Genomic DNA, 13866 nt, shown 5'->3' with positions numbered 1-13866 from the left:
CTGCCACTGGTTAGAGAGAGTCACCAAGGAAAAAGTGTTATCAGTAAGCTGCCACTGGTTAGAGAGAGTCACCAAGGAACAAGTGTTATCAGTCAGCTGCCACTGGTTAGAGAGAGTCACCAAGGAACAAAAGTGTTATCAGTAAGCTGCCACTGGTTAGAGAGAGTCACCAAGGAACAAGTGTTATCAGTCAGCTGCCACTGGTTAGAGAGAGTCACCAAGGAACAAGTGTTATCAGTCAGCTGCCACTGGTTAGAGAGAGTCACCAAAGAACAAGTGTTATCAGTCAGCTGCCACTGGTTAGAGAGAGTCACCAAGGAACAAGTGTTATCAGTCAGCTGCTACTGGTTAGAGAGAATCACCAAAGAACAAGTGTTATTAGACAGCTGCTTTGATTATGAGACTAATCACAAATGAAACTGTACATCTGACAATGATGATCTACAAACCTGAGGGTCGACAGGCATCTCAACTGTATCCAGGTCATCAGCATACTTGGCTGTGGTGAAGCGTGTTGCCATCATAGTGGACAGGGGCTTGTACAATTTTGCGGCCCTGGCAAACTCCTCTTTCTCTCTCTCCATCTCCCACTCTGTCATGCTGCCCTCCCCAACCTCCTCAAATGGGTCTAAACAGAACAAGTTTATGTGGAGAATCGAACCTAGGTCTTCAGCATGACAAGCGAACACTTTAACCATCTGGCAACCAATCGGCCCCTTATCTTGCATGAAACCCAAGACAAGCACACTACTGAAACCCTTGTTGTACATGATGGGATGATTACTGGAGCAGATCAATCACAAAGACATATTGGCCCCTCTAAATTAGGCAAACAACCCTCTAGAAAGTAATTCATTTCTGATGCCTGATAACAGAGAAATAAAGACCAAAGCCATAAACAACAGAGTAGACTAGCTAACCTTTAACACTTCCACAGTAAGTGGAGTGGATGTGCTAAACTAGCTTATTAATCCCAAAACATACTGTCCTTATATTGATTCCATGACATTTCATGGATAATATTTTCAACGCCATTCTCACAATATTAATAATTTGCACTTCATATATTGGATATAATGATGAGACAGATTGATTTGGGAAGTTTTCAATGAATATATTTGGACAAGGAACAAAGATTCCAATCAAATCTCAAAACTCATACATGTACTGTCTATGGCAGGGTGAGGGAAAAACCAACAGAAATAGGAATTAAACACCATTTTTATCAAAGTAATGGCTTGAAAAGTTTTATTTCAAATGTACAGTATGAAAGCTGAAATCATAACCCCCAACATGACTGTACCTTTATTTCCTTGTCTGAAGTTGCTGAGGTACTTATCATACCTCCTCTGTTTGTCCTGGTTCCTGGCAAAAGGCTGGAATGTGAGACTACCCTTATTCAGTGCTTGTGTTGGCCCTGGTGCTACCTCATGTACAGCTGTGTTCACGGTCTGGCTGGGAGTCTGACTGCGGCTTGTGTCCAGGAGTTCCCTGGATGATTGCTGTGGGTGAGAGAGGGCCAGGGAGAGGGGTATCCTTGGCCATCTCCAACTTTTTCTGCTCATCTTTTGGTATCAAATCAAATACTGATTCTGCAGAAGACAAACACCCAATTGTCAATGGTTGTTCCTGTTATCTATTCCATTATGATTATTCCATAATTACTTGCCACAAAGCAAAATATTATCAGCAAATAAACAAGAGAATAATGGGCACATATAATTCATTTCTCATCCAAGCACACTCTTTTCGTATGTCCACTTTTCAAGCAAGAAAGTGATTAGAGAGAGTTATGTTACTGTACAACTTACTAAATATGGGTGTCTCTCCTAATACAAGCCCACGACTGACAGCATTGTGTTTGTCTGTGCTGCCTGGAGCAGATGCTGAGGCACAAGGCTTAAGGAACTTATGTACAAGGCGGAATCCAGGAGGCAAAGGTGGGTGCTTAAAAACCTTCTTTGGCTTCAGAGATTTGGAGGATATGTTAAACCCTTCAAGGAGCTTCCCAACATATCCAACTGGGACTTGCTGTTTTCCTGAATAAAGAAAGAACAAGGAATAAATAGAGGTATGGTAAATATCCCCTATTATGAATAAGCATTGTATTTAGCTGTTCATGTTAAGCTGATACATAGTGTTTATTCCCAATCCCACCCTAGAAGTGATCTTCAGCAACCCATGCTTGTCGTAAGAGGCGACTAACGGGATCGGGTGGTCAGGCTCGTTGACTGGGTTGACACATGTTATCGTATCCCAATTGCGTAGATCGATGCTCATGCTGTTGATCACTGGATTGTCTGGTCCATACCTGATTATTTACAGATTGCTGCCATATAGCTGGAATACTGCTGAGTGTGGTACAATTTCAGACATATTTTGGCGGAATCCAAGTGTTTATAAATCAGTAATTAGGTCTACAAGCACAGGCATAGGAACTGGTATTCTGACTCTATCAACTAAATTTCTGTGCAATTTAAAGTTTGTTGCATTTGTGGAAGGCCTCAGCAGCATCTCTTGTTAGACACAGATGAATTTTTACTAATGAAAACAATTATGAATTCTAACTTTATGGCATGTTTCTTTGTAAACACGCAATGTAGTCCCTGCATGACCTTCTATAATTGGAAACAAACCCTAACAAATACCATTGTTATGTGTTGGCTTTATAAGCAATCTACCCATTGCATGATAAGGTTATCTCCCAATTGACAGACACCCAATTGACAGACACTGAACTAGAAGGTTAATTAGGGTAACACCTACGGGTATAATGGAACAGTCCACTGTCTAGTGAGTAGAGCAGGGTGAGCCTGAAACAGGTTCGTTACTGAGAAGTTTGATTGCGGGTAAATAGAACTTTGTTGTGATTGAATGATAATGATTTCTCTTCTCAAAATTGATTTTACTATCAATTACTATCGAATATAAAAACAGGTTTGTCACTGAGTGATTTGAATGTGTTTAATGATAGAAAAGCCCCGTCCCAATAATAGCATATGTACAACAAAAGTTAACTGAGAAAACGTTTTGTTCGAGAGATATAGATATGTACATAGTTGAAAACATGTAATTTTTTTTAAGTAAAATTGATATTTTATACTTATCCTGACTCATGATCTTTTGCTTATCTCCCTTTCCCTTTCGAATGGTAGTGGAACACTTGAATCCCTTGAAGTTCCCAAAGCGGACGTATAAATACACTCACCCACGAGTAACCTCCCTTTGCCCTTTCCCGCACAAACCAGTCATGTGACGTGCCCATACTTGTCACTCTCTCCTTATTTTCAGCCCATGCACTTGGATCTGCTGTGAAATCTCAAGTGTCTTCAACGGGGAGGTTAGGATGGCTTCTCGTCATGAGTCAGGATAAGTATAAAATATCAATTTTACTTTAAAATTACATATTTTTCCTTATCCTGACTCATGATCTTTTGCTTATAGAATCCGACAGATTGGTGGTGGGTCAAGCTACTGGATTCAACAGCTGCCCTTAGATATGTCCTGTATCCCCCCCATGGGAACTGCGAAACGGCATTTCCGTGATCCTATTCTTCCAACTTCTGTTATAACTCGGGGGGACCACTTTCTTGTCTTACTTCAATCTCAGACAAGTTGAATCACGTTGATTCATGTGGCTTAAGATAAACTAGTATTCTCCTATTACTAGATATCTTATAACAACCCATAGATTATGATAAGATTTTTATCATAAATGAGTTGCGACCCCTTCATGTACAGGTAAGATCTTTACCCGTACAGGATCTTTAATCACTCATGTAAGCCTGTCTTAGACTGTGCGCATGGACTTTCAAACTAGTACTTTTCCTTAGTAAAAGTTATCTACAAGTCAACGTGATAAAGGGTGAGATTTTCCAACTCAGCGCCTTTGCAGAACCGTTAGTTGCTGTGCTACAACGAGAGGCCAAAATTGGTGAATGCCTGAGACGTCTTCAGTGGCTATGTCTCGGAGGTAGTGGTTGGCAAACACCGTGTCCAACTTCCAAACGCAGCCCTCCATGATTGTTGGTTGAGAGCAATTTCCATGCAGAGCTAGTCTGTGACGCTAGTGCTCTGACTTCGTGTGGGTTGGAAGCTCTAGGAGGTTCTAGTCCTGCTGCTTTATAGGCTCTCAATATAACGGCTCTCATCCAGAACGATTTTGATCATGGGATGAACAGGCCTTGAATTTTTGTCTCCTCGTCTCAGTCTTTTGAAGATATATCTTCAGGGCTCTGACTGGACACAAGGATAAGTCCTCTATATCCTGTGGACCAAGAACTGTAGACAGCGCTGGTACGTGGAACTGTCTATCTGGTTGACCAGGTAGCTGGTTCTTGGCAATAAAGTCCCATCTAAGTCCTAGATGAACTGCGTTATGTTGCCCTCTGTCGAATGTGGTTCGACCAAAGTCCAGCGCATGTATCTCTGATATGCGAGCAGCTGTGGCTAAAGCAAGCAGGAACAGCATTTTCTGTGTTAGCAGCTCGAGTGTAATCTGATCTAGTGGTTCGTAGACATCACTGGTAAGATGACGCAGAATTACATTTAGATCCCAGGCTGGAGCTCTGAATTTCTTTTGCTGGTCCTCCAGATTAAAAGACCTCAGCAGAGCAAGTAATTCTGGTACTTTTGTCAACTTGATGCCTGTTTTCATAGTAATCACTGTACTGATTGCAGCGAGGTATGTAGATAGGGTCGAACCCTTCAGATGTCTGGTCTGTCTAAGATGACACAGATATTCCGCCACTTGAGGATGAATTTACGACTCAAAGTCAATAAATGTTTACAAAATTTTACAAACACTACATAGTAGTTATAGCCAAATCCATATACAGCGTAATTTTGAAGAATAGGTCTAAATAAAAAGTATGTGATGCCGTATACGGGACTCCAGAGCTCGTCCAACCATCCGCTTGGGCGAAAAGGGAGAGAGTGACAAGTATGGGCACGTCACATGACTGGTTTGCGCGGGAAAGGGCAAAGGGAGGTAACTCGTGGGTGAGTATATTTATATGTCTGCTTCGGGAACTTCAAGGGATTCAAGTGTTCCACTACCATTCGAAAGGGAAAGGGAGATAAGCAAAAGATCATGAGTCAGGATAAGGAAAAATATTCGATTTTGCAGTAAATGAGACACTTATGATACGTCATGTAATACCAATCAGTGTTCTAACTTTATCAATACTTTCTAAAGATTGTAACAGTTTATGTCTTTGAGTAGTATACAATGGACATTCAAGGAAGAAATGAAAAACATTCTCCCATCCATGGCCACATTGACATGATGCGTCATATTTTAAACATTTATTCTAATATAACTCGTAATTAAGTGCACTTGTCATATATCTTAATATTGTGTGCAAAACATATAACTTCTTTATTTCATATGAATAATATTTAGGTTCACATTTGTCTTTATTTGATTTATATGATACAACAGTGTCGCAATTCCTAATAGCTATGCTAATGTTTTCAATATGATGTTTCCGACTCCCGTTAGACTAGAAGGTTAAACCGAAATGTTTATGAAATAAACTGTTTTTATATTACAGCAACAAAAATTCAAATTATTGTGTTTTCGTCCATCTTTCAAAATAAACAATATAGCTTCAGTTTGTTCCTGTGTTTTTATTTGGACTATTCCATTATAATGTGTAGGTAACAGGTAGTAGATAATCTGTTCACTGAACCGTAAATGTTGTAGTTTTAAGGTGTCTGCGAACTGGCTGTCTGTGTAATGGGAGGATACCCATGATAAGCCATATCATTCACTATGTTCCAGAGTTTATTTGGAAATCAATGGTAAAATCATCTCGAAAGTAGGCGTCACTATTTGTTACCTTTCTCACGATGTCCTGGGGCAGTCCAACCAAACTTGTCATCTTTTTCCTCAGAACCCATAGTCATGTCATAATTAGACATGTGGTCAGTTGCATAGATATCTTCATCATCATCTTCCAGAGCACCAACTCCAAATGCCTGCAGTTGAAAAAACATCTTTAATCAGAAACAAGCTCCAGATCTTCTTGTATCAGTACACAATCACTAAATCATTGTTGGCATAAATATTCCACACTGAGTGTTCAAAGTAAGTTCAAACTCAATTCAGAACACTGCTCACATGTAGGTCTATGTAGATTACACTGTTTAGGTGTGTGTATGATATTCTATGGTGATCATAATCCATTAGGCTAGGACTCAGACAAAGAATATTGTCACTACGCTGCTTCACTACACCTTAACTAACAATTGGCCTGGCATGAAATAATGAAATACATGCACTACTTTATAAGGCAATTGAAAATACATACATAGCGTGCAAGTACAGATAGGTTTGCACTTACATGGCCTTGGATGCCTCTGCGTCCTTTGCCTTTCACGGGAGGAGGGGAAAACAGGTTTATGTGACCTGAAGGTAGGGCATTCCTTGGGTTAAGGCCGCTGTAGCCCAAGCCATGAACATTGTCTTTTGCCTTTAAGGACACAGGGTTCCTGTCCTTTGGGGCAAATGTGACGTTCTGTAAAGCCTCGTCATCTGATTCCTAATAAACAGTTAGAAAAGACAAAACAATTAAGTTCCTGTCCCTATATTAAAATACTCAGCTATCAAAGTGTCACTATTGTATTCCAAAATATATGAAATTTCTAATCAGCCAGACAGTGCTTAGGCTCTGGTATGATGGAATGATTAAGCAAAAAGTCTTAGTTTTGCATCTAGATGAACAGAAATATGAATATATATATACACTGGTGGAGTGTCCTGAGATCTTAGACAAGCATAACTTTAGATGGCTTAACTTCTACAATCAGTCACCTACTGACACCACACCCCTCTCACCACCTCTACATCACAGTGATACCTACCATGTCTGTCCTGCCTGTCTAACTCCCATCCACACTGACACATGACTCTCCACCCCTCTCACCACCTCTACATCACAGTGATACCTACCATGTCTGTCCTGCCTGTCTAACTCCCCTCCACACTGACACATGACAGTCCACCCCTCTCACCACCTCTACATCACAGTGATACCTACCATGTCTGTCCTGCCTGTCTAACTCCCCTCCACACTGACACATGACAGTCCACCCCTCTCACCACCTCTACATCACAGTGATACCTACCATGTCTGTCCTGCCTGTCTAACTCCCTCCACACTGACACATGACAGTCCACCCTCTCACCACCTCTACATCACAGTGATACCTACCATGTCTGTCCTGCCTGTCTAACTCCCCTCCACACTGACACATGACTCTCCACCCTCTCACCACCTCTACATCACAGTGATACCTACCATGTCTGTCCTGCCTGTCTAACTCCCTCCACACTGACACATGACTCTCCACCCTCTCTCACCACCTCTACATCACAGTGATACCTACCATGTCTGTCCTGCCTGTCTAACTCCCCTCCACACTGACACATGACAGTCCACCCTCTCACCACCTCTACATCACTGACACATGACACACTCCACCCCTCTCTCACCATGTCTGTCCTGACACATGTCTGATACCTACCATGTCTGTCCTGCCTGTCACTCACTCCACACTGTGACATCTCCTACCATGTCTCACCTGCCTGTCTACAACACAGTGACTCTCCACTCTACCATGTCTGTCCTGCCTGTCTCTAACCATGTCTGTCCTGCCTGACACTCACCTCCACACTGACACCACTCCACCCTCTCACCACCTCTACATCACAGTGATACCTACCATGTCTGTCCTGCCTGTCTAACTCACCTCCACACTGACACATGACACTCCACCCCTCTCACCACCTCTACATCACAGTGATACCTACCATGTCTGTCCTGCCTGTCTAACTCACCTCCACACTGACACATGACACTCCACTCCTCTCACCACCTCTACATCACAGTGATACTCTACCATGTCTGTCCTGCCTGTCTAACTCATGTCTGTCCTGCCTGTCCCCTCCACACTGACACATGACACTCCACCCCTCTCACCACCTCTACATCACAGTGATACCTACCATGTCTGTCCTGCCTGTCTAACTCCCCTCCACACTGACACATGACGCTCCACCCCTCTCACCACCTCTACATCACAGTGATACCTACCATGTCTGTCCTGCCTGTCTAACTCCCTCCACACTGACACATGACACTCCACCCCTCTCACCACCTCTACATCACAGTGATACCTACCATGTCTGTCCTGCCTGTCTAACTCACCTCCACACTGACACATGACACTCCACCCCTCTCACCACCTCTACATCACAGTGATACCTACCATGTCTGTCCTGCCTGTCTAACTCACCTCCACACTGACACATGACACTCCACCCCTCTCACCACCTCTACATCACAGTGATACCTACCATGTCTACCATGTCTGTCCTGCCTGTCTAACTCCTCCACACTGACACATGACTCTCCACCCCTCTCACCACCTCTACATCACAGTGATACCTACCATGTCTGTCCTGCCTGTCTAACTCACCTCCACACTGACACATGACGCTCCACCCCTCTCACCACCTCTACATCACAGTGATACCACCAGTGATGACACTCCACCCCCTCTCACCAATCTCTACATCACAGTGATACCTACCATGTCCTGTCCTGCCTGTCCTCTAACTCACCTCCACACTGACACTGACACTCCACCCTCTCACCATCTCTACATCACAGTGATACCTACCATGTCTGTCCTGCCTGTCTAACTCCCTCCACACTGACACATGACACTCCACCCCCTCTCACCACCTCTACATCACAGTGATACCTACCATGTCTGTCCTGCCTGTCTAACTCCCTCCACACTGACACATGACACAGTCCACCCCTCTCACCACCTCTACATCACAGTGATACTCTACCATGTCTGTCCTGCCTGTCTAACTCCCCTCCACACTGACACATGACACTCCACCCCTCTCACCACATCTACATCACAGTGATACCTACATGTGTCTGTCCTGCCTGTCTAACTCCCTCCACACTGACACATGACGCTCCACCCCTCTCACCACCTCTACATCACAGTGATACCTACCATGTCTGTCCTGCCTGTCTAACTCCCCTCCACACTGACACATGACTGTCTCCACCCCTCTCACCACCTCTACATCACAGTGATACCTACCATGTCTGTCCTGCCTGTCTAACTCCCTCCACACTGACACACGACAGTCCACCCCTCTCACCACCTCTACATCACAGTGATACCTACCATGTCTGTCCTGCCTGTCTAACTCCCCTCCACACTGACACATGACTCTCCACCCCTCTCACCACCTCTACATCACAGTGATACCTACCATGTCTGTCCTGCCTGTCTAACTCCCCTCCACACTGACACATGACACTCCACCCCTCTCACCACCTCTACATCACAGTGATACCTACCATGTCTGTCCTGCCTGTCTAACTCACCTCCACACTGACACACATGACACTCCACCCTCTCACCACATCTACATCACAGTGATACCTACCATGTCTGTCCTGCCTGTCTAACTCACCTCCACACTGACACATGACACTCCACCCCTCTCACCACCTCTACATCACAGTGATACCTACCATGTCTGTCCTGCCTGTCTAACTCCCCTCCACACTGACACATGACACTCCACCCCTCTCACCACCTCTACATCACAGTGATACCTACCATGTCTGTCCTGCCTGTCTAACTCACCTCCACACTGACACATGACACTCCACTCCCTCTCTCACCACCTCTACATCACAGTGATACCTACCATGTCTGTCCTGCCTGTCTAACTCACCTCCACACTGACACATGACACTCCACCCTCTCACCACCTCTACATCACAGTGATACCTACCATGTCTGTCCTGCCTGTCTAACTCCTCCACAACACACACATGACTCCACCCTCTCACCACATCTACATCACAGTGATACCTACCATGTCTGTCCTGCCTGTCTAACTCCCCTCCACACTGACACACATGACAGTCCACCACCCTCTCACCACCTCTACATCACAGTGATACCTACCATGACACATGTCTGTCCTGCCTGTCTAACTCCCTCCACACTGACACATGACTCTCCACCCCTCTCACCACCTCTACATCACAGTGATACCTACCATGTCTGTCCTGCCTGTCTAACTCCCTCCACACTGACACATGACTGCCTGCTCCACCCTCTCACCACCTCTACATCACAGTGATACCTACCATGTCTGTCCTGCCTGTCTAACTCACCTCCACACTGACACATGACTCTCCATGACCCTCTCACCACCTCTACATCACAGTGATACCTACCATGTCTGTCCTGCCTGTCTAACTCCCTCCACACTGACACATGACACTCCACCCCTCTCACCACCTCTACATCACAGTGATACCTACCATGTCTGTCCTGCCTGTCTAACTCCCTCCACACTGACACATGACACTCCACCCCTCTCACCACCTCTACATCACAGTGATACCTACCATGTCTGTCCTGCCTGTCTAACTCCCCTCCACACTGACACATGACTCTCCACCCCTCTCACCACCTCTACATCACAGTGATACCTACCATGTCTGTCCTGCCTGTCTAACTCCCTCCACACTGACACATGACGACACTCCACCCCTCTCACCACCTCTACATCACAGTGATACCTACCATGTCTGTCCTGCCTGTCTAACTCCCCTCAACACTGACACATGACTCTCCACCCCTCTCACCACCTCTACATCACAGTGATACCTACCATGTCTGTCCTGCCTGTCTAACTCCCCTCCACACTGACACATGACACTCCACCCCTCTCACCACATCTACATCACAGTGATACCTACCATGTCTGTCCTGCCTGTCTAACTCACCTCCACACTGCTACTAGACTGGGGCAGAGCACAGCCATACACTTTAACACTTGAAGCTGAAGAAAGAAGATAGCCCAATGCATACACCAAATATAGCTCTCTGACTTATGAAAACATCGCAACCTGATAATACTGCAAGTTATTAATGTCAAAGTGATGTGAAATATATCCCCACTATGGAAAATACTCTTCATGAATATGTCAACTAGTTATGACTATGTCAAGCGTATGAGGTACAGTTTGATGTACCTCAGTAGTGTTGATACTGGAAATAGAGTGTTACTGTTGATTTCTGTTATTAGGTTCTTCGATACCCACAAAGTGGAAGGAGATTATTGAAAGGTTTTACAGTTCTGCTGCATAAATTTGTACTACCTCCAATTTCAGAAATCCAAAACTGCCAAAAGGCACCAGTTCACAACCAGACCTATCTGTGTGCCAAGTTTGGTGAAGAAAAATTGAACGGTTTTAAAGTTCTGCTCCGGAAAAGAGCACCAACACCAATTTCAGTCAAAGTCAAACTTGTTGCCAAGGAAATGCAAAAAAATGTTTTATTCAGAAATCCAAAACTACCAAAAGGCACCAGGTCACAACCAGACCTATCTATGAACAAAATTTGGTGAAGAAACAGTCAGTGTTTTTTTATGTTCTGCTCCAGTAAAGACGAACTTGCACGGACGGATGCATGGAAGTACAGACGGAGTCCATTTTAATACTCCCTTAAAAATATGCTGCGGGGGATAAAATGTTGAAGAGAATAGGTTGTAGGTCATTTAGGAATCTCCTTGAAATAAGTGTTATTGCATTGTTTGTTTCTAGCATATAATCTAAAATTACCTCAAATACTGTTACATCCAAAATGTTGATAAAACATTTATAGTCAACTCAATTACTCATCATGTTCATTCCTCAACAGTTGAGTGACTTCCAAATTATCGCTATATTGAATCAACCAGAGATGACAAATAGTATACAGTGAGACCCTGGATATCCGGACACATTCGTTTTTACGTAAATCGTCCGGATAACTGAATATCCGGATATCTGGATTTCTGTCATCCAGGCTTACCGTATATTATTGTCTATAAGCCGAATTTTGAGGATAAAAAAAGCAGTGTGTAGGAGGGGGTCGGCTTATCTTCATGAGTTAAGCTTTCGTCAAACTTTTTTCCAGGGGTAAGAAAACAACATCATATCACTCCGCGGGAACAAACAACAGAAGACGACTCTGTCAGTAAAGACGTCAAATTTGCAATTAAACATCACTAGACAAGATTATTTACCTTTTAAGTTCTAAGTTGTTTTTGCTGGGCATTGTATTATTTGCAGGGATTAAGATTACCGTGTGTATTTGAGCCGGAAATAGCAATCAACTGTGCACACGTTTCCCGGCGATCACGTTCAAACATGCACAATAATATAGTAGGTGTTTGAACAGTAGCGAGCATACACTTCTAGTTTAAAATCACTTCCAAAACAGCATGGTCGTTTTGATTTGAAAACGACAATTTACTGTGTCAGACAGGCCTACTAATCACCACCAATACCCTGCTGATCAATCATTAATCCGGATTAGCAGACCTTGTCTCGCGTCAAAACACGTGGGACTCTGGCGCTTCCGTTCACACGGTCAGCGGTAGATCAAAGCTTCGTGCGGATAAGTGAGTCAATTTTGTGTTGCTTTAACCGGTTGGTTTGTAAAATATACCGTCCGGGAACGGAAACCGCATATCCGTTATAGACAGTCACTTTTATAACGTAAGAGATTGGGTTTTTTATGAAAATCGACCGGAAGGCGAGGTTTCCGGATATTTGGGGTCCGGGTATCTGGGGTCTCACTGTATTTAGAATTGTATACACATAGGTGTATTTCATGAAACATATGACACAATACTTTTAATCCCTGTGTTACCTTAAAGCATGGGAAACACAAACATTATCCCATACTTCATTAAACATAAATTACTCCAAACATGATTATTGTAAAGACAATAAATTGATACTCATTCATTGATTTTTAAGAGAAAGTATTATAAAATAAATTAAAAGATAATTTAAGGCTATTCCTTCTTTTGTCTTGCCTCTTTTGTTATCTTGTAATTGAGTTTAATGTATACATAAAAGCTCAAACACTTACTAAGTCAAACATGTATAACATCATAAAACTGATGACTATATATTAACAATCAAGTGATATCAAGCAATGTTCTTGTAGCTTGATTTAAAGTTTTCAAAATTCCATTTCTTACATATACTGAACTACCTTAGAAACGCATCAACTGGATTAAACATTTAATCTCTGTGATAAATGAAGAAAAGAAGTTCCCCTGCTAACCTTGAAATTATCAATCAAGATGGAAACACAAGAAAAAGAAAAAGCAGTCATTCATCATTTAGTGCAACCATAAATTAACGATAATGTTGACAGGGGTCAAACTTAAATTTAACATGCGCTCCAAACTTTCACACAGTCAATGTCGGTAACAGGTATGGCTATCATTTGCGTCAAGCACATCCACTATTATTCTGGTGCAAAAATATGAAGACGTTGATCTGCCACTATGTGGGAGAGACTATTGTTCTTGGTACCTCCGCTGTATACGTTTGAGCTGTAACTCGACCATGACAGATGTGTAGATGTGTCCTGTCATGACTACGATCCCTCCCTAAATCATAACGTTTCCACCAACCCAGAGAGAAAGAGAGAGAGAGAGAGAGAGAGAGAGAGAGAGAGAGAGAGAGAGAGAGAGAGAGAGAGAGAGAGAGAGAGAGAGAGAGAGAGAGAGAGAGAGAGAGAGAGAGAGAGAGAGAGAGAGAGAGAGAGAGAGAGAGAGAGGGAGGAGGGAGGAGGGAGAAAAGACGTCTCTCCCTGTTACAGAGAGACATTATTAAAACATCAATACACAGCCACATTATAAAACAGTTATCAGGCCAGGCGATACATTTCACAGAGGTATTTACAGGTGACAACACTTAGTATTCTCAATAAAACCTACTTCGTACACGTTACTGAAATAAAACA

At 43.2% G+C, this 13866-nt stretch overlaps 1 protein-coding gene across 1 annotated transcript in view; it reads right to left on the bottom strand.

The window, feature by feature from the left end:
* LOC124262160 (G patch domain-containing protein 1-like) overlaps positions 1–13866 on the bottom strand; it is a 91169-nt gene that overhangs the window by 30285 nt on the left and 47018 nt on the right. Inside the window, 7 exon segments of the mRNA XM_046696621.1 lie at positions 450–628; positions 1304–1439; positions 1441–1592; positions 1812–2039; positions 5844–5982; positions 6348–6545; positions 10845–10900. Coding sequence (XP_046552577.1) covers positions 450–628; positions 1304–1439; positions 1441–1592; positions 1812–2039; positions 5844–5982; positions 6348–6545; positions 10845–10900 — 1088 coding nt within the window.

This window comes from Haliotis rubra, unplaced genomic scaffold (genome assembly GCF_003918875.1).
Source record: "Haliotis rubra isolate DU_JTF1 unplaced genomic scaffold, ASM391887v1 Scf12, whole genome shotgun sequence".
NCBI lineage: Eukaryota > Metazoa > Mollusca > Gastropoda > Lepetellida > Haliotidae > Haliotis > Haliotis rubra.
The sequence above is the reverse complement of the archived record's forward strand: the minus strand, read 5'-3'. Positions and strand labels throughout refer to the sequence as shown.